The 22,860-nt window shown below is 42.9% G+C and overlaps 1 protein-coding gene across 1 annotated transcript in view; it reads right to left on the bottom strand.

Annotated features, from left to right (window-relative positions):
- The window catches only part of PLCXD2 (phosphatidylinositol specific phospholipase C X domain containing 2), a 33,574-nt gene extending 10,714 nt beyond the window's left edge, over nt 1-22,860 (bottom strand). The window contains exon 1 of the mRNA XM_063148217.1: nt 22,731-22,860. Coding sequence (XP_063004287.1) covers nt 22,731-22,848 — 118 coding nt within the window. The 5' untranslated portion in view covers nt 22,849-22,860. The remainder of the gene's footprint in view (nt 1-22,730) is intronic.

Here is a 22,860-nt window from a genome sequence, read left to right as displayed (position 1 = left end):
TTGTGACCACTCTGGCCGGGAACAGCATTCTATTCACATGATAACCAATTCCCGGAGAGCGTTAACATAATATCAAACCTGTTGCGGTATGAATAGGGGAGCCCTGGGCCATGAGCTAAGCCTGCAGTCGCTCTGACCCAAACAGAGTTATGTAACCGATCGCTGGACCATGCTGAGACACTACCAGATCTGTTACCGTATGAATAGGACAGACATGGGCTATCACAGGGGGTTTCCTTTGGCACCAGCATTTGCAAGATATCATCTGGACCTTCCTGGGAGATTATTAATGGAATGTCTCAAGAAGCTCACAAGACTGGGCACCTGGACCGATTACATCTATGGTACTCAGGAGCTGGCATCACCTACTCCATGTGAATACATCTTGTGCCCGGGTACTCAGACACTTGTCTGGGTCTTGGACTCCTTCTTTGTCTGTTTCTACACATGTATGGATCCAACTTTACATACAAAGAGACACAAAGAAATATGTGGTCATCTCTGCCTCAGGCAGAATAAACTGTATATAAGCTGACTGCGGTGAACCTTCGGAGGAAGGCTGTCACTCTGTCAGCAGGAACCCAAGGTCACCCAGCAGCTGCACTCGGGGCTGACGCTGTCTTGGCTGTGGTGGGATTTTGAAATTTTCTATTTTTTGTTATTTGATCTAATAAATCTCTTAAATTGTTTTAAATTTGGCTACAGATTTGATCACTTATAACAACCAACAATCAAAATCACCAGTCCCAACCAAAATAATGCATGTCCAAAAAAGCTCCTGTGACACAACCTGTACCTTGGCAGAGAAATTGCATCTCCACTATAAAATTATGGCTTATTAGAAAAACCTCCAATTGAAAATTCAGTAGTAAATTGGAAAAAACCTGAGAAGCAACAAAGCTCCAAAATAAAAGTTTCAGAGTGACTGAAATATCCCTACCTTAGCCAAGTCAGCAACAGAACAATGAGTGAAAAGGCAGTGTATCTTGGCCTGCACCGTACCAGAACAGCATAAAGCAAAGACGTGCAGAAGCTGATCCACCACAGACTGGGGTTTACCAAGATTTGTGGTCATTTGCACTAGGTACCAGCAATCTAGCCTAGAAGCTGTAGCTGCTCCAGGCTCACCTTCCTTGCGAATTTCCAGCAAGAACATAGGTGACAAGAGTTTGGCCCATTAAGCCAGACCCCACTTGCTATCTGTGCTGGAGTGTAGAGAAAGCATCTTCACCTCATCTTCAAGGAGCTCATTTTCCAGCTGCCCCAGGGTACAGTGACCAGGCACCTGTGTTTTACATTCCTGTATGTTTGTCTCTGCTTCTAGGACTATGCTTTTCTCAAATTTCCTCCTCTACCTCAGCCTGCAACTCTTTGAAATCCCAATCTGTAACATTCAATCTCAGGACAACATTTGAGGCATTCACAGCCTCCTTTATCCAAACCTTTTATTTGTGTACCAGTGCTCACTTGAGCACTGATGCATTTTTTGTGATGCGACATCAGAGCTACAAACAAGATTATGATTTAATGGGATTATCTTGTTGGCATTTTTAATCCAGATGAAAGAAAAGACTGTGCATAAACTAAACATCACTTTTCAATAACCTTAAATGCACTCTGTTTCCATGGATTTCAACTAGTTCAAAACCAGTGAACAGGTAGTGTGAAGGTGAGTTTTTAAACTTTACAAATGAACACTAAAACTTATTCTGACCAATTCTCCATGAATTCTTCACAGCATTTGTATAAGTGAATTTCTGTTATGGCTTGCCATTCAGTCTTCTAGACAAAAGTGAGAAGTGCCAAAGATGCCATCTTAAGCAACTTTTTAGTACCTGTCCCAATAAACATCACAAAGTGGCTGTTAGTTGTGGAGCAACACCTAGATTTTCTTTTTCCCCATCTCAAACATGCAATCCCAAACAAAATCCAGGAGCAAACATCTAGTGAAGACATTTCAGAAGCCATATGATGCTTCCAACTGTAGTTTACAGATATTTGAGTTTCACCTACCTCCCTGTACAGCAGAATGAGTCATTCAAGCTTCTACAATATTTGGAAAGTAGACTTTAATCACAAGGGGCTTGCTTTCTGCCTTGGAATTAGTATCTCTGCACAAAGAAATCTTTCATTTGGTTGTGGTTTTTGTTCGGTTTTTTCCTAGTTTTTAATTCTATCAATTTTTATTTTTTCTTCTGTTTAGGTCACTGTAGAAGACAGTTTAACACTGTAGAATGTAATATATGTTAGAATTAATTCATGCTATAAAAGAATGTATTTTATAAAGATTGTGAAATCCAAACGAGCCTCTAACCACAAGCAGGCTGAGAGGCAGATGTCTATTCAAACTCCGAAATTCCTGGAGTCAAATCGGCACTTTAGCCCAAGAATAGATGCACGAGACGTGATGATCGCCGCTGTTCCGTCATTGGAAACCGCCTAAGAGCGATCATCTCGCTCTGCGGATAACATCGATCAAGTTAGCCGAGCCAGAAAGATACATGTGAATAGTCGACTTCCCGGGATTCGATCAACGCTGGCTATCAACCAGGAAAAGGTGACTGTCCAGCTCTGCACAGTGAAAGAACCAACTATGAATAGGCAGAGTTACAAAAGAAACTTGGACTCCTTTGCCTCGGGCACAATAAACTGTATAAAACATCCCTGCTAGAAGCGGCTCTCATGAACGGGGGTGGGGGGATTCGATACGATAAGAGGTTGGATCCAGGTTCACCCAGCACTCATCCTGGGCTCGATGCTGTCTCTTTGGCTGTGGTGGTTTTGAGGACCATATTTTGGTTGCAGAAAAAGATAAATAAATCTTTTCACATTTTTTGATAATTTGGCTTTTGATTGATCATTTATAACATAGAATAATGACATAAGAAATAATTTTGTATTAACTAAGACAGTGCAGCATCCTTGAACCTATAGGAATCACTCACACCATTATGCTCCCTTAAACTGATAAATCTGACTTAGAGAGGAATGAGAATTTTATCTTGCCACTAATACATTGTTGTCACCTCAGAGTTGTCTAAGTAAATCTAAACCAAAAAACAACTTATTTTCCTTATTCTGATAATTCACTTAGCAGCTACAAAAGTCTTTCCTTTGCAGTTTGACACTTACAAGGCACTTCTAAGGATACAAAGAGCAAATTTTCTCCCTGCACTATCACAAACCAAATTTTACTTATAACCTAGCACTAGAAAGCAGTATTAAAAAAGAAAAAAAAATCCACAAAAACCCAAACAAGTCACCACACCGCAAGTTTTTCAACACATACTTTAAAAACTGCACTCCTTAACAGGAAAGTGAACTATGTGTGACATGCTTCTAATAGTTAGAGAAGATCCTATTAACTCCTGCCCCATGGCTCCGCTAAAAGCCTAGGAAATGGAGCTTTCCTCTTACATCGAAGTCAACACGTATACCTAGATATAACCAAGCAGAACACTAGTTGCATTTGCAAAATGTATCCTCCTTTTCACTCTTGGTAGCACATCACTATCTAAGAAGGGCAGGGGCCCATCACAAATTCTGTTGATCATTCTGTGATCAATACTGAGGCTGGAAAGACAGCAGAAGTCCAGCTGGGTCTTCAGTGGTCATTTAAAAAGGCCAGTCACCAATATCTAGGCCAAACCTGGACCCACAATATTTTGACTCTGGTCAAAAAACTGAAACCCTGCAGCAACAGCACTGGATACTTGTGGGGCTGTGGAGTAACAGCAAGGTGAAGACCCACATTGCTATGAACAAAAATTTGGTTAATATTTTTTTGTTTTAAAAAGTTACCACTACTGCTGGGCTGCGGCCTTTGTTATTGTAATCACGGGTCGTTGTCGTTAATGGTTGTTTTTGTATTAGTAAAAGCCCTGGCTGGGGCGAGGTAATGGCCCTTCTCCTGGGTGGGGACCTTGCCCGAAGCTAAGTTTTACCTTTCTCAGAATAGGGAAGACACCTGAGAAGGTGTGGGGGGGTTATGCAAAGTGACTCGCAAGACCAGAATGCTTTGTGGGACCCCCATCTCCAAACTCATGGAGAAACCCCAAACACAACGAGCCACCTAAGAGTTGAGAGACTGGAGTGATGTCTGGACGTGAGGAACCGAGTGCTGAGCCTGCAGAGACGCAGAACACCTTCGGACCCTCTCGCCCTGACCATGGGAGTCGACCCCGGCGGTGAGACCAGGCCAACTGAGTGGGAGGGGCACCATCTTGTGGGATCAGGAGACCCTGAAGGCTCCCAAGAGGATCTGATCCCCAGCTCTGCCCCTGGTGGACAGAGCTGTGCATATCCTCCTCCTCTGAGTCGCCTTGGGAGAGACGACGGACGCTGCAGACCGTCGAGATGCCCAATCCTGAGCTGATCATTTTTTAATAAAGGCATTACACAGGAGAAGAAGTCTCCTGGCCCTTTTTGTTTATTTCAGCTGGGGGACTCGTCCGGGATAACCACGCCGCAAGAGGACTCAGGACTGGCCATCTTGGATCTTCAGAGGACAGCTGGCTACCAGGACCAGAGGGACCGGCTCAGGACAGTGACGCAGAGGAGCACCGGAGCACCGGACTGGTGAGAAACTCGGTGGCGGGAGTGGGAGACGTGCGCATGTGTGTGTGAGTGAGACGAGGGCCGGCAGCCGGACCTTCGAAGCGAGAGTGGACCCCTCAGTACTGCGGTTCTGGCTTTTTCGTGAGAAAACCGGCCAGGAACAGGGGGACGCGAGTGGAATTAGCGTGAGCGAAGTCGTCTCCCAAGGGGGAATAAAGGGACCCCCCACTCTGGGTGTGCGGAGTGAATTACTGTGTATGAGTGGCACGCACCCCAAAGTCCTGACAGAGGGAGGTCAGGCACTTTTGTAAGTCTCGAGAAGGATTCGAGTAAGATTTGTCAGTCCCGAGGATTCGGGTGTTTCACAAGCCCTGCAGGCAAAGTAAGTCCTGACAAAGGGAGTCAGGCACAAACCCCAGCGAAGGAGGCTGAGGTTTGCTTTTAAGTCCTGATACGGTGAAGCCTAAAAATTGGCGGGTTAGGCAAACTAAAAATCAGGCAGTTGTTTTTCCTGACTGAGGGTGTCAGGCACGACCCGGATTCTTGGCCGAGGCTTCGTGTGTTCAAGTCCCGATAGATGTAAGACCTGACGTTGGGAAATTGGGCAATCAAGAGATCGGGCAGTTGTTTCAGTATAAAGTCCTGAGCATCAGGCAGAAATTTGAAGTTCAGTGGAGGAGGCTGGAGCTCCTCAAAGAAGGTTTTTTTTGAAATTCCCGGTCAGTAGAGGCACCTTCGGGATTTTTTATTGAAACCTGAAAAATGGGATGTTGTAGTAGTAAAAAGACCGGCAAGAGACTGAGGTATATACATCCCAATAGTCCCTTAGGAGAACTGTTAGTAAAATGGGATTCTATAGAGGCCACGGAGGGATTAGATAAAGTGAAAATGATTCATTATTGTATGGAAGTCTGGCCAGAATTAGAGGTGCAAGGAGGATGGCCTTGGTGTGGGACAAAGGATAAGTGGATGTGCCAACAATTAAATAATTATCTGACAGCTCGAGGCGATACTGATCCTGAGCAATTACTGTATGTATCTTGCTGGGTAAAGAGCGCTGTTGAGGATGAAGGGGTGCGAATTTGTAAGGTACAAAGGAAGAAAGAGGGGAATGAAGGAGGGGATGATAGGACTAGTAAAAGATGGAACCCCCTGGATTATTTGCCTCCTTCTGCCCCTCCACTTTATAATCCTCTTCTTCAAGCACCTCAAATGGCAGGTCCGGTTCCTCCCCCGGCTGCCATCTCATTACCACCTGCTCAAACTCCTCCTTCTACCTCTTCAGCTTCTGCTATGATGAACCCAGTATCTCATCCAGTTCCTTCTGCACCACCACAAGTGCCTACTCCACCTGCTGCATTCTCCACCCCTTCTCCAGCTCCGCTTAATATCTACTCAGGTCCCTCTCCCCCTCCTATTGCTGTCCCTTTACCTCCTTCTACCTGGGACACAAATGCCTCCTCGCCCGATAGACAGCTATCAGCAAATACACCTGCTGATGGGCAGAAAGTTCAGGGTAACCCAGATGTCCCTCAAAGTAGTTTGGCATCTGAAGATGGGTCGTACTGTAGCACCAGATCCAAGACCTCCAAGGCAGAGAGACTCTTTCCCCTCAGAGAGGTTCCTATGGGAGGAGTAGCGGGAGGTGTTGGCTTTGTGAATGCTCCCCTAACTGCTTCTGAGGTGAGAGGATTCAAGAAAGAGTTGGGGCATTTGGTTGAGGACCCAGTGGGCATAGCCAACCAAGTGGATCAATTTCTAGGTCCAAATATCTACACTTGGGGGGAGATGAATTCCATCCTGAGTATATTATTTTCCCCAGAAGAAGTCCAGATGATAAGGGCGGCTGGCATAAAAATTTGGGAGAAAGATAACAGTCCAGGACCCCAGGTGCCATCAGGTGAACAGAAATTGCCACTAACGGATCCCAGCTGGAACCCTAACCAGGAGGAGGGGAGGAAGGCCATGAGGGAATATAGGTCTTTGATAATACGGGGGATCAAAGAGTCAGTTCCCAAAGGAACTAATACCCAACTGGCATTTGAGGGTACACAGGAGAAGGATGAAGCTCCTGCTGCCTGGCTTAATCGCCTAAGGCGGAACTTCCAGTTGTACTCTAGAATAGACCCAGACACCCCGGAAGGTCAAATGCTACTAAAAGTCCAATTTGTTACCAAATCTTGGCCTGATATACGGAGAAAACTGGAAAAGATGGAAGATTGGCAAGAGAAGGACATTAATGAGTTATTAAAAGAGGCATTGAAGGTGTATTTAAGGAGGGAGGAAGAAAAAGCAAAGGCCAAGGCTAAGATCATGGTTGCTGTAGCTAGAGAAAGTGCAGGGGGGGCGGGTCCACCATCAGGGGGAGGCAGAGGTAGGCCAGTACTGACCGGTGCACGAAGGGTTGAGAGACCTCAAGAAGTCCCTTTGAGAGGACGACAGTGTTATTACTGTGGGGAGGCAGGACACATCAGGAGGTTTTGTAAAAAGCTCAGTCTCGATGAGGCAATAGCCAAGGAACAGGACAATTTAGGAAGGATTCTTAAGGGGGAGGACTAGGGGTGTCAAGGGCTTTTTACTATAGGGGACCCGATGAAACATCTAGAAGAGCCCTTGGTAAATTTTGAAGTGGGACCCCTAAATGAGGAATTTGAATTTTTGGTTGATACAGGGGCAGATAAGTCCTGTCTTAACAAAATACCACAAGGTATGGAAATTGGGAGACAATTTTGTGAAGTATTGGGTGCAGAGGGGAGACCATTTAGAGCATCGGTGATTGAAGAAGTGAAAATAATTGGAAACTCAAGGCAATGTAAAGCTAATTTTCTTTATCTGCCTAACTTAGAAAAAAGTTTGTTAGGAAGGGATCTGCAAGTCCATTTGGGGGCTGGGATTGTTCCAAGGGAAGGGAGGATGGTAGTACAAGTGATGAAGCTGTCTCAAGGAGATGTTGCAGAAATAAATCCTGAGGTATGGGCTGAGGGGGGAAAGAGAGGCTTATTAGACATTCCAGCGATAACAATAAAAATGCAGGATGATACCTCACCCATACGGGTTAAACAGTATCCGATTTCCCTAGAAGGAAAGAAGGGGCTTGCTATAGTTATTGAGCAACTGTTGCAGGAGGGAATTTTAGAACCCTGCATGTCACCACATAATACCCCTATACTGGCAGTTAAAAAGGCTGAAGGGAAATATAGGCTGGTACAAGATTTGAGGGAAGTCAACAAAAGAACCATTGCCAGACATCCAGTTGTGCCCAACCCATATAGTCTCCTAAGCAGAATTCCAAAAGAACATGCTTGGTTCACTGTCATAGATTTGAAGGATGCTTTCTGGGCGTGTCCTCTGGCAACAGAATGTAGGGATTGGTTTGCCTTTGAATGGGAGGACCCGAGTATGAAAAGGAGACAACAGTTAAGGTGGACCTGATTACCACAGGGGTTCACTGAATCCCCCAATCTCTTTGGACAAGCTTTAGAGAGTTTGTTGGAACAATTTGTCCCTGAACAAGAAGTGCAGATCTTGCAGTATGTTGATGACCTGATGGTATCAGGAAAGGAAAAAGATCAGGTCAGACAAACTAGTATTAAACTTTTGAATTTTCTGGGGGAGAAAGGACTAAAAGTTTCCCAAGGGAAACTACAATTTGTGCAATCAGAAGTAACATACTTGGGGCACATGATAGGGGGAGGGTATAAGAAACTAAGCCCTGACAGGATTTCAGGTATTTTAGCTCTCCCGGCCCCAAAAACGAAAAGAGATGTGAGAAAACTCCTGGGCTTGTTCGGGTATTGTAAGTTATGGTTGGATCAATACACACAAAGTGTGAAATTTCTGTATAATAAACTAGTAGATCCAGAACCCCTAATATGGACAGCTGAAGATGATCAACAATTGGAAAACTTAAAAAACAAATTGTCCTCTGCCCCGGTCCTAAGCTTACCAGACCTCAGGAAGGGCTTTGACCTGTTTGTGAGTGCAGAAGGAGGTATAGCCTATGGAGTATTAACTCAAGAGTGGGGAGGGTGCAGGAAACCCGTGGCATACATCTCCAAATTGTTAGATCCAGTGGCTAGAGGCTGGCCAGTTTGTATACAGGCAGTAGCAGCAACTGCAATCCTGATAGAAGAGACTCAAAAATTGACCTTACAGGGAAAAATTAAAGTACATACTCCTCATGATCTTAAGGCAGTACTGAGACAGAGAGCTCCGCAGTGGTTAACCGATGCTAGAATATTAAAATATGAGATAATACTAATGAATACAGAGGACTTAGAATTTATCACATCAAATGCCCTCAATCCAGCACAATTCCTAATGGGAGAGCCTATAGAGAATTTAGAACATGATTGTCTAGAATTGGTTTATCTCCAAACAAAAGTAAGAGAAGATTTGGAAGATCAGCCTCTAGCAAGTGGAAGAAGCTTATTCATAGATGGCTCTTCGAGGGTAGTAAATGGAAAAAGAGCTTCAGGTTATGCTATTATAGATGGAGAAACATTACAAATTGCAGAAAAAGGGAAACTATCCCCAAGCTGGTCAGCCCAAAGTTGAGAAATATATGCCCTGAAAAGGGGACTGGACTTACTGGAGGGGGACCGGGGAACCATTTATACGGACTCCCAATATGCATATGGGACAGTTCATACATTTGGGAAAATATGGGAGGAACGTGGGTATTTAAGTTCAAAGGGAAAGAGCTTAGCCCATGAGAACCTAGTCCGATCAGTACTAGAGGCCCTACAAAAACCTATAGAAATAGCAGTGGTCCATATAAAGGGGCACCAAAGAGGAGACAGTTTAGAAGTTAAAGGAAACCGACTGGCTGATCAGATAGCCAAAGAAGCAGCTCTAGAACCAGGGGATCCAGTAAAAATTTTGAAGACAAAAATGACACCTGAAAAAGGGGAGGAACCTATATTTAGTGAAGAAGAATTAGAAGCAATAAAAGATTTAAAGTTACATCAAGGACAACAGGGGGAGTGGTTAACCTCAGATGGACGGGTGTTTTTGAATAAAGCACTGGCTCGGACAGTGCTAACAGAACTACATAAATTAACTCACTGGGAAGTCCAAGGACTATGTGATCATTTCCTAAGAAATAACCTATGCATCGGGGTATATAGCCTGGCTAAAGCTGTTACCAGAGGGTGTATCATTTGTCAAAAAGTGAACCAGAAAGTTATGAGAAAAGTAGCACCTGGAGGAAGGGAATTAGCCTTGAGACCCTTCCAAAGCATACAGATAGATTTCACTGAAATGCCCCCAGTGCAAGGTTACAGATATTTACTGGTTATAGTTGATCATCTCACACACTGGGTAGAAGCCTTCCCGACCAGGAGGGAAACAGCTCAAGTCGTGGCAAAAGCAATCCTAGAAAATATTATCCCCAGATATGGTATTGTGAACACCATAGACTCAGACCGAGGTCCACATTTTGTGTCCCAAACATTACAAAATATAGTTGAGGCTTTAGGAATGAAATGGAGGTTGCATACTCCGTGGCACCCCCAGAGTTCTGGGAGGGTGGAGCAAATGAACAAAACCCTCAAAAATGTATTAACTAAATTGATTGAGGAAACAAAGATGAATTGGCTGAAGTGTTTGCCCCTAGCGCTATTGCACATCAGAACAAGACCTCGGGCTGACATAAGAATTTCACCTTATGAAATGATGTTTGGGCTGCCATTCTTGTTAACACCTTATAGCACAGGAGACTATCTGGAAGGGGAAGAAGCTACCAGAAAGTATTTAGAAATAATTGGAAGAACTCTGGAGGGACTTACAAAGAAAGGATACCTTCCTCAAACTTCCCCTCTCGACACAAAAGTTCACAACATTAGTCCAGGAGATTGGGTTTTGATAAAATCATGGACTACGGGAACATTAATGCCTAAATTTGAAGGCCCCTTCCAGGTGCTCCTGATCACAAATTCAGCTGTGCGGACCAAAGAAAAAGGTTGGACTCATATCACAAGAATAAAAGGGCCAGTCTCACCCCCAGGTACGGGACTGGATCCAACATCAGCTTCCCCCTCTGGCATTGGACCAGAGTCTACACCACTCTCACCCCCCGGCGCTGGACGAGATTCATCTGCTTCACAAGCTAAATCACCTGAGTACACTGTGGTAAAAGGACCAAAGGATTTAAAGTTGACTCTCAGAAGGAAGAGTCAAAAAGACTGAACTGTGTGGGAAAAAAATTGTTTGTTAAGAGTTCTAATATTGCTTAAAATGTTTTAAGACTGTTCTGTGTAAATTATGTTGGTAAAAAGTTTAAGACTGTAAATAAGTAATTCTGGTTAATTCTCCAATTTATTTCTAAAGACTCCAGGTTAATCCTCTACAGAACACTCCCCTGGGAGGGGAAACCAAAATTGGTAGGGAACAGACCAAGAGAGGTTTAACCAGAGAAACGGGTAGAAGGGACTCTGAAGAGCTTGGAAGCTTTTCCTCAGTAAAGTTCCCCAAGAGGCAAGGCCGGGTGGGCAGGCTGTGTGAGATGACCCATACTGGACTCTTGGGAAGGGTAGTAATGATGGCTCTGATTGCTGGTGGTGCTCAGGGGAGCCCAGCTGAGCCGTGCAATGAATGCTACCAACCCCTCTGTGAGGAGGAAGTGAGCTCCTTGTCGAGAGTCCACATCAGTTCTAACCCTGATTGTGTTAACCTCTCCCAATTGGTCTTTTATCAAAAAAATAAGAGAGTGTATTGGATAGTATACAATACTGCCACTTTTAGGCAGCCACTCCGAGGAGAGTGCCCTATAGGGGAAGCCTGGTTGTGCTTTGAATGGGATGCTGCTGAAACAAGCTCAGCAGATCTAGTAAAAAGCAAAGAAATGGTGAAAATGGTAAGAAAAATTGTTTGTTACAAGTATTTATATGAGTGTACTGGAAAAGAGATAAACCCCTTTAGGAACACATTTCAGGGGAGCCCTAAACCCCTAGATTTGATCTCGTCTGGCAGCTGCACCGCTGGAGTGATAAAACCAATTTTCTTATTACCCAAAGAAACTGGATCAAGTTTGGGAGTTCCTATATATAATGATTTGGGAGAAATTAAACAGAACAGGCACAGTGAAATAGAAATTGAGAAAATCCAAAATTGTAAAAGCCAAATTCGGATCCCAATATCTATGTTAAACAAAGTTATCCGGCTCCAGGCAGTATTAAAAATTAAGAATTCAATTATTAGGAACATTTCAAACAAAATAAAAAGGTTAGCATGTGTAAATAATGAAGATCAAACTCCTACACTTGATCCCAGTGGGTGGGAGAACCTAAAGATTTTCAAAAAGGATGTATGGGAGAATGTAGTTTTTCTCAGTGTGTGTATACTTGGAAGATTGCTCTTTTTACTATGCTTGTTTATCTGTTTTAGTAAAATAGTACTGGCCGTGCAGACCAACCTGAAGAAACCAAAGAAAGTAACAAGGTTAAGTAACCATGATTACCAAAGTGCACAAGAGATTTATAGTAGATTCAAAACAAAAAATTGGGAGTTGATGCGAGCTTAGAATTTAAGCTCGATCAAAGAAAAAGAGGGGGGACTGTTATGAACAAAAATTTGGTTAATATTTTTTTGTTTTAAAAAGTTACCACTACTGCTGGGCTGCGGCCTTTGTTATTGTAATCACGGGTCGTTGTCGTTAATGGTTGTTTTTGTATTAGTAAAAGCCCTGGCTGGGGCGAGGTAATGGCCCTTCTCCTGGGTGGGGACCTTGCCCGAAGCTAAGTTTTACCTTTCTCAGAATAGGGAAGACACCTGAGAAGGTGTGGGGGGGTTATGCAAAGTGACTCGCAAGACCAGAATGCTTTGTGGGACCCCCATCTCCAAACTCATGGAGAAACCCCAAACACAACGAGCCACCTAAGAGTTGAGAGACTGGAGTGATGTCTGGACGTGAGGAACCGAGTGCTGAGCCTGCAGAGACGCAGAACACCTTCGGACCCTCTCGCCCTGACCATGGGAGTCGACCCCGGCGGTGAGACCAGGCCAACTGAGTGGGAGGGGCACCATCTTGTGGGATCAGGAGACCCTGAAGGCTCCCAAGAGGATCTGATCCCCAGCTCTGCCCCTGGTGGACAGAGCTGTGCATATCCTCCTCCTCTGAGTCGCCTTGGGAGAGACGACAGACGCTGCAGACCGTCGAGATGCCCAATCCTGAGCTGATCATTTTTTAATAAAGGCATTACACAGGAGAAGAAGTCTCCTGGCCCTTTTTGTTTATTTCACACATCATCCACTAGGCCCTTAAGATCACTGTGATATACTACCAGATCAGGCACTGCCTTTTTACATAGCTTAGCTGTTAAATGTTAAGTACATGCTAAGCTGATTGCATCATGATGTCAAAATAATCCCTGCTGTCCTTTGCTCTATCTCTAAACTCAAAGTCTTGCCATTCTGTTGCTATGGCAGGAGCCAAGCTGCTTGCTGATACAGGTGATACAGCATGATTTCTTTCTGAAAAAGCATAACCTAAACCAACCCAAATCTGTAAAACTTCAAAGGCAAAGGGCAGAGCCTACATGGCAGGAATGGAGCAGACCAGCCCCATTTTGTCAGGACCTCAGTGTAAGAGCTTGCTAAGCAGATTCTCAATGTCTAACACAAGGACGTGTGAAGGTGCTTGGACACTGCCCAGCAACAGCAGCAAGGCTGGCAGGTCCTGGACAGAGCAAGAATCACAAAACTCTCACAGCAACACACACTGTAAAGTCTTTGTAAAAAATCCCTCACCATCTGTTGTTCCCCACCACACAAATAACGTGCATTGCCACAAATTATGCTGAGTACTTTTCCTGGGGAAAAAAGCAACCTCAAGAATTATTGAAGCAAGACATTTCACATAACTAACAACTTAAGTATAAATAACATCCTATTCCTATAGTAAAGCTATTCCTTAAACCTACTGATTGTGGACAGAACAACTAACAAAACTAGGTATTTATAACCTCCACCTCACCCACCAAGAAGTCAAAAGGCAGAGATGAGCCAAGAAAATTTATCTTCATTGTCCTTCAGGTAAGGAGAGGCTATAAGTCCAGCCTGAACCGCCTCAAAAGCAGCTTCCTGCACGTGCAGGACATGGAATCACTGTACACAAGACCGGATTAGCGTTCAGACAGCAAACCTTACATGGCAGCAGACTGGTGCTCAGCCCTTCCCAAAACCCAGTCAGGCACAGGCAATACAATGAAGAGATCATGATTTGCCAATTGCTTCCAACTGGGTAAAGATGTGCAGCACAAAGCAGCAAGCATTAAATTTGCAATATTCATGAAAGAGATTGCATATTCAAAGACAAAAATTAGGGGACTGCTAATCCTCTGGCAGCTTTGTTTCATTTCTTTCATCTGACAAAGACTGGCAGCTTCAAGGAAAGAAGTCATACGCCCTCAAATGCCCAGACATTTAACTACAAAAAGCTGTGTTATAGTTAGAATAATATTATATAGGTATATATATTCCAGATGCCAGACTTAAAATTATGGACAGATCTCTTAATTTTATCCTAGTAATTGCAACTGTGGATTAAATTTCACTCATATCTTTAAACGTTTTTCTTCTGCTTATACTAATTCCTCAAGTTAATTTCATGTTAAACAGCTCACTTTTCAATTCAATTTATATGTTAAATAGATTGTATTTCACAGTTCAGAATGACTTCTTGTTGAAGCCCTTGTGCTGATTGTTGAACAGTAGCCTTTTATCATCCAATCTGCAGTAAAATCTAACTTCCCAGTATGTTTGTCATACTACTTACTCACAGGTAGTCAAATAACCCATGGCTGAGCTGAAACAAATGACACTTGATCAGCAGAATGTTACCAAGCCTCCAATGTCAACAAATACTAGCTACAGCTGTTGACTCTCATGACCAGTAACAGGACTCAGGGAACAGCACAAAGATGAGTTGGGAGGCTTACACTGGATCTTGGGAAAAGGTTCTTCACCCATATGGCAGCTAAACACTAGAATAGGGAAGTGGTGACAGCACCAAGCCTATCCAAGTTCAAGCAGTGTTTGGACAATGCTCTCAGGCACAGGGTGTGACTCTTGGAGGCGTCCTGTGCAGGGTCAGCAGTTGACTTGATGATCCTGTGGGCCTCTTCCAACTCAGCATATTCTATGATTCTGTACCATTTGGTAATATCTTTTTGTTTCCATATAATACTTCCTGCAAATACTGCAGAGGGATAGGGATTAGCATCATGTTGCCAACCCCTTGCAAATTTACCTTTGTGGAATATTAAAAATATGATTATACAGCATGCAAAGTGCAGAGATCTTCCAACATAGAACATTACTTGTGCACTGCCAATCACTCAAAAACAGGACAAAAACTCGTGGGGTTTTTTGGATACAAGCATGTTTCAGCATACTGCAAGCCTCCCTGGTTCCAAGGCTGTGGACTAGTCAGAAGCAGCAGCTCAATACACTTTCTGCAAACATCTGGCCAACCAAGAAGCAATAAATGAAAGCAAAAGGGCAGACAAGTGGGCTGTGAGTAAACTTAAATAAATCTGAATAAGCTGGATTTATCTTTACATGAACAGAATACTAACAGGATGAAAATTGCAAGAAACAAATGTTTAACATAGCATGAAGCTAAGAAGCAAGGTCAAAAAGACATACTCATTCCTTTAAAAACATTACAGGGTCACTTATGACCAAAGAATCACCCGAGCTGTATTGACGCTGAACTTCTTAGCACAAGCTTTGCTTACTAGACAAAGTACATTCCCCACACATTACAAACCACTGCACATGACACAGCACAGCAGGCATTACACAGCCAAGATGGGCAAAAGAACAGTAACCAAGTTCCAAAAACACAGGATATAAGTGCGAGCAAGTCAAGGCTATCCCACTGATGTTCTTTTCAACCAGATCTCCTGTGTGTGCCAAAACTGAGGGGAAAACAGGATAAGCAAAAGTGTCTGTCAAAGTCTAGAAGTCCTCAGGATTCAGGTCATTAACAATCCAGATTTTCTTATTAGAAGATTAACATCTTAAAAGTTCATCAATAATGAACAGCAAATAGTTCATACTAACTTGTCCAGCAAAAGGATATGAAGCAGAAATGAGAAACATCCTATTGATAATCAATTATCTAAACCATAGAGATGAGTATATTTTAAGAAATCTACAAGAATCCTTTAGATATTCTTAATGCAGTCTCATTAAGAAAGACAAATCCTAGTACGGACCAAATCCTCTTAGGAAAACTCCCTCTCTCTATCCAAGAACTACTCTGATTTCCCCCCCTGATTTGCCCCTTTCAGGCAGTGCAATGGGATGCAAGAGCTTAAAGACAACCTAAAACTGTCAGACACAATGTCACAGAGTAGCTTGATTTTCTTTCCAGCCAGAAGAAATACTTTTGGCACTGGCACTTAGCCATGATTTCTCATTTATCAACATTCTCAGCTGCCTGCAATGGGAATGCAAGAAAGACACAGCATATCACTACCATTTCAAAGCCTGACTGGATCCACACACTCAAAAAGGAAAAAACCCTTCAGCTTAGAGTTCTAAACTCCTCTTTTGTGACCACTCAGAACTGAGTGGACCAAGGGTTCATTCTCTTCTGAGAAAGCTATAGAGAAATTTTTATTACATGGTATTTTCTCCTCTTTTAGCATCTTTGCTGGAAAAGCAGGCAAACAAACTTTCACAACATGGAAGGAGAGCAACAGCCATTTATACCAACACTGTAACTAGTTTTCTCCATTGGAAGTAAAACTTTGGCATGTTCTGCATTCATTTACATCTCTCCTTGGAGATCACCAAACAGTCAAGTTGAAGACACTTTACCAGACTCATTTACCAGACACACTTAAGTCCTTCTCTAGGGTACAGATTTCAATAAATCACAGGAAGAATTTTTTTCCAGAAAAAAAAACAAATTAATTAGGACCTTTGTATACTGTCTGAAGAAAATTTTGTGGTATTTCAAGAGTAATTTGGTTTTGGCTAAACAGATAACAGAAGTTCTTTAAAAAGAGAAGCCGTAAGACTGGCTTTTCAGGGGAGCTCCTACACAGACCTAGTGTCTACCAGACCAGTTCCTCACAGAGGGACATACAAAAAGAATACTTGGTTACTTAAGAACAGTGGAACAACTTCCATCAAATGTTCTCACCAGTGTAACAGTCCAGATAGTTTAACAGCCTCTCTAAAAATATTTGAGAGTTGCTGTTACAATTAAATAGCCTAACAAAGTAATAAAATAACTTGTTTTTTCAGAAAATTCTGCATTTACCAATCATACTCAACATCATTATACTCATGCAGATACTTTCTTCTAGTGGTTACCACCTGATTCATCGGTAGATACAAACTAAATTGAGAGGGAAAATAAAGCTTGGTGGAACAGAACATAAATCTTTTATTTCTTCCCTCTGAGCTCCAATCCAACAGATGGCCAGTTCAGATGATTCAATGATGCTTTTAATGAGAACTCCATGGGAATACTGTTTGAGAGGAGGATACAGCCTCAAGGTCACCACCACTCCTCTCAGCACACACATCCACAGCCCACAGCAGCCCATGAACAAATAAACAAGAAAAATCATAGCATTAGCAAGTTCAGCAGCTCACCCAGGATCAGGCAGACAAAGAGGAAAACCACCCAACCCAGTCAGAGCCTAGTGGCCAGCTCTCAACTGGACAGTGTTTGCTGCTGCTTCTTCTCAGAACCACTTTGGCTCTTCTTAGTCAACTCCAAGTCAAGCAGCTCACAGGGCTTTTAAGGAACAGCTACACTGTCAGGACAGCAGAGTTGGCCAGTTAGTTGGTGGACTGGACGATGGCATCCTGTACAGAAGATGCTCAGGGCCCCATCACCTCCAGGGCATGGGGCACATGAGGATGGATGGTCACACTACTGCACCAACTCAGTCACTTGCAGCAGGTTATCAACTCAGGAAACACCTCTCCATGCCTTCCGTCCCCCCCTTTAAGCTGAACCATGGGCTTGGCCAGCAGGGCTGCTCCTTGTTAAGACTACCAGCTGTATTTGTAAAGCTTTGTTTTCCAGGGATGAAAATTTCATAGTACTTTGATCATTTAAATCAAAATCAGGAAGCTTCTTACTGAGGCTCTTGGGATGAACTTCTCAGGGAAGGGCAGAAACAGTGGCACACTGTCCTGTGGCAAGTTTTGGCTTAGTCACACTGACACTGCCATGAACAAACTATGGAAAGTTATATTACAAGTTGTCTAGAAAGTCAAGAGGGTGTGTGCCATAAGGGGGAATTAGGCAGCTTGACTATGCTATAGTTTGGAGCAGCAAAGTTTTACTATTTCAGAAGAGCCAGGACACATCTCTTCTTGGGGATCAGCCAACAATCAAGTTCAAGACTTTAACTGCTCTGAGTCTCCAATATGGTCTTGTTCTGGCCATATTCAGGTCAATATGATTTTCTCTGTTTAAAAAAAAAGTTTCTGGAATGGTAAAATCCATTTTTTATCTGTCATCTCTAGCTACCTACAATCCAGCATCCCACAGGAAACTCCTCGGCCACTGTCCAACCTGATGCTGACAGAAATGGCTCCACATTCCAAATGCTCTGCATGACTTAGAAATGAGATTATGGCCAGCCATCCACATGCTTTCTGAGAAAGCAAGAACACACCAGCTGGGATCACTAGAAGATGATAGAAGAGGCCCTGTATACACCACCAGAAGCCACAGATGGAGAGCTGTCCCAGCTCTCCCTGGAAAGGCAGCCTGCCTAGCCTGCATGTTCCACAGCAGCAGAACACTCTGCTGAGTGTGACATTTGGCTCTAGGTGTATCAGTGGTTGAAAAACTGACTTCTAGTGGCAAAAGCTTAAAAATAATTAAAAAAAACCAGTAAGCTATTTCAAATCAGCCTTAGATATACCAAGTTTGACCTACAACACAAACATCTTAAATTTTTTAAAAAGAAATCTAACACCCTAGGAAAAAACCATTGGTCTAAGATTTTTTTTAGTATCACATTTCAAAGTGCTAAAGTAAAACATTTTACTTTTCCCAAATTTTCCATCTTTTAGCTCTCTTCTTCAGTGACTCTTATCAAACAACTTAGTTCAGATTGAAATTAACTTTTCCATTACTAAGCTTAATTTTTACTAATAGCCTTTGTTTCAGCCAAACCATGAGAAAGAAAACAATCACTCATTTATTCTACAGCTATTCTAACTATTGTTCTTTCCTGTCCACATCTGCAGCACCATGACACCTCAGGTTAATGTCTGTGCTCCCTCAGGAGATCCACACAGTCCAGCATCCATCCTAGGGCTTGCCCAACTCCATGAGCAGCTGTTGCAAGGAGCTTTTCTGAAAAGAACCACTTCTCAAAATTAAAAAATCCCTCGAAACTATCACCACCACAAAAACCTTCTCAGGTTAGCCTGGGGAACACACTCATTTATATTTGGAGGGGGAGAAAAGGAAAGGCAGGGGACAGAAGGGACCTTTGATTATCTTACTTTATTTATTAAAGGGCACCCATAATTCTTCTGGGTGCTCCTGCAAGCAGCAGTGGAAAACTGCCTTAGCCATCATATGCTTTCTCTGCAAGACAAAGAAAAAAAATTAGCAGCATGGAAAAACTCATAGCTAACTATGCTGACCAGCATTGGGAACCAAGCAAGGGGTACCGATTGATCCAAAACTCCAAGTATACCTGTTACATCCATACTTAAAGTTGGAATAGTTCAAACAGGATTAAGTAAATGTATTATTACCAAGACCCAAAGGAGAACAGAACTGCCTGCTCTTCTCATAACATTCATCCAGCACCTTGGAGGCTGGACTAACAAAATACTTAAACATTGATAGCTGGCAGTGAACATCTGCTCGAGTGCCTTGCCTTGCTGTCTCAAACCAAAAGGCAGGAGACCTCACACAAAGGAGACTGAGACAGAAAAAGTGTTTCACCTCTTCTAATACAAGTATTAATACAGAAGTTTGATGAAACAGGGAAATGGTGCCATACCTTCAGATGCAGAGACTTCAGAATCCAGCAGCAAAGTAATCAAGTGTGAAAAATGCTAATCACTTGTTTTTAAAATTTCAAAAGTTTAATAGAAATAAAATGGTTATAAAAATAGTAATACAATTAAACTAATAATAATTTGGACAATTTGAATTACGACAATATGAGACAATAGAAACAAAGAGTTATGGACTTCGGGTACCTTTTTCTGGGCAGCACAAGCCCAAAAAAGGACACCCATTAACAAAGGATTAACCCTTAAAAACAACAGCCTGTTGCGTATCCATACATCTCACAGATGACGCATAAATTCCATTCAAATACAGGATTCTGTCTGGTCCTCATCAGCTTCTTCCTCTGAATCCTAATGGTATCGTCCTGCCCGAGCAATGCAGGAAAAAGTTAGTTTCTCCTGATAATGGAGCAATAAATTCTCTTTCTCTGAAAGATTTAGGTGTCCTGCGACTGCTGTCTCAGTGTGAGTCCTTTCTTCAGAAAAAAAAGCATCCTACATAGTATAGTTTCTATTTTAATAATTTTGCTGTAACCTAAAACTATATTTAACATAGTACTGAAGAGAATTAATACAGCATTACTTTCTAACACAACACCTAATATTCATTTTAATATTTGCAAAAAGCCAATCATAAAACACACATTTTTCACATCAAGATACCTGCCTTTCTAAAAATTTCTGCAGCAGTTCAAATGAAACAGTACAAACTGGACATACCATGGTATTACCAACTATTAGGATGTAAATACAAGCAAGGAACAGCTAGGCTCTCCACCTAACTCTTTAACTAGCCGATTTACTTTGGAAGTTGATCAGTGAGAGCATTCCAGATTTTGGTGTTCCTTTTCTACATGGAGAAATAAGAAAAGTAGCAGACGCAGATCAAAATTTTACCAAGGAAAATATAAGCATCATAGTTGTGATTTCATAAAATTCTTTAATGTAAATCAGCTTGAGATTAAACAAGCACTATACAATACCCTGCCAAGGATCACATCCACAATCAAAATGTTTAAGGGTTCATTTTTAAACCCCCATCCAAAGAGGATTACTGGAATATAATTAAGAGAAAACCCTTTCGACTTTCACATAAGGTCAACACTTGTTGAAGGCGGTCATTTTTGTTGACTATACTGCATGCTTGTGACGTTGATGATGTTTTAGTTACTAAGTATTTGGCAATTTTTCATTGCAAAAGATTCCTCCTCTCATGCCACTGCACAGGAAAACTCATCTCTTTTCCCTGCAAATGACTATATTGGTTTAGCATTTTGGCCAGAGTTTTTCCCAACAGGAGTATCAAAAAAGCCCAAACGTGGGAACTGATCACACACACAAGGGTCTTAACTCTTTCAAAGTCTCTCTTCCTTTTGAGCAGAGCTAAATAATTATGTAATCAGCTCATATACCTCCTGAACACTCATCTTCAACATTATTTGCTTACTACCAGTTGGTTCTAAAGCCTGAGGAAAGAATGATCTTCTCTACCATCAAATAAGGTGTTTCACACCATTATTTAACAGCTCATGGAATCATAGAATAATGTAGCTTTAAAAGCACCCCCAGAAGTCACAGCTACCTTTTCTAAAGCCAGTGAAAACAAGCAGCTCTGAAAGCAAAAGGTTTGCAACAAATTAAGCAGGTGAACCCTATGAAGATCTCTTGGGCAATATAGAAGGGAGTTACCCACTCACAGTAGTACACAATAAATTAAATCTAAGAAGTTTCTTTTGTGTGTACACTCTCAATTCATTCACTTTAAATAGCTCCATAATACTATTGTTTTGTTCTTAAAAAAAAATCTTTAAATGCTGCAATTCCTCAAAGTGCAAAGCAACAGTGTCATGATTTTGAGTGCTGATTTTATTTCAAAAAAAGTTTTAAGGTTTCCACTCCTGGAGCTCTATCTCTGTTCCTATGTACAAAGGATGACAAGGAGCTTGGTGGGGAAGCAAACAAACTCCTCAAATCAAAACCAATTGAGTCCATCATTCCAGGGGAGAATGTATCCTCAGATGAACAAAAGCAGGCTACTCCTGTCATATGCACACAGTGTTAAAAACAGACAAAACTGCTTCTCATTCAACCTTTGATCTCTCTTCTGAAGGTAACACTGATGATCTCCATTGCTGTTTAGCATCTGTAAAGATTCCTCTACTGCCACCTGTATTCCACACTGCTAGGAACATGTCTGCTGTATAGGATCAGAAGATTGGAAAACACTGCTGAGATAAGAGTCCAGCCCAAGCCCTAACACCACCTTGCCAACTGGACCGTGGCACTCAGTGCTACATCCACTCTTTCCTTAAAGACCTCCAGGGACAGTGATTCATCACCTCCCTGAGCAGTCCCATCCAATGTCTAATCATCCTTTCTGTGAAGAAACTCCTTCTAACGCCCACCCCTGAACCTCCGCAGACACAACCTGACACAGTATGTATGCTACAACATACATACAAAGTGCTAGTGACAAGCTAAAGCACTAAAATGAAAACCAAGCCTGTACCAGACTGCAACATCCAGCATCAGAAGGAGGTACAGTAACCACCTGTAAAATCTTCCCTATTGACATTTGCAAGGAAGAATATTTTTTACCCTTTAGAGACAAAAAATCAGTCTAAGTAAGTTTCAAGTCATCTGTTGTTGTCGTCATTTATAAGCTTATCTACCTGTAAACCAGGGTATAAAAGACATGCCATATAATGGTCTGGATTGGGAGGGAGCCTGAAGATCACATCGTTCCAAGCCCTCTGACACGACCAGGAAGACTCCCTCCGAGAGCAGGTGACTCAGAGCCCCATCTCAGCAGACCTTCCATTTGATAAACCTCCAGCTGCTGGGTCAACGCAGCCAAACCATTCTCCCCACTCGACTTCAGCCCGACTTAAAGCACCTGCAAACGCACAGGACGGCCGCTAGCGGTCACAGCTACCTTTTCTACAGGCAGTGAAAGCCGCAGGTCAATGGTTAGCGTCTCACAGCAATATTTACAGGAGATTAAGCCCACCATCCTCTGCTGCGATGGACCGGGCTCCTCTCAGCCCCAGCCTCTGCCTCAATACTTTATTACGGGGGACGCGACGCCGCGGCCGAGGCGACTCCCCCACCACCGCCCGGACAGCCCCGGCCCCGTACACCTCGTCGCGCCGCCCTACCCGGGATGGCGAGGTTGGAGAGCGGCAGGGAGCGCAGTGCGGGCGGTAGCGAGCCCATCCAGTCGGCGTTGCCGTCAGCCATAGCCCCCACGGCGCCGCCCCGCCGACGCTCCCGCATGGCTGGCGGGCG

The sequence above is a fragment of the Melospiza melodia genome, chromosome 2 (genome assembly GCF_035770615.1).
Source record: "Melospiza melodia melodia isolate bMelMel2 chromosome 2, bMelMel2.pri, whole genome shotgun sequence".
Lineage (NCBI taxonomy): Eukaryota > Metazoa > Chordata > Aves > Passeriformes > Passerellidae > Melospiza > Melospiza melodia.
This window is presented reverse-complemented; position numbering and strand designations above follow the sequence as displayed.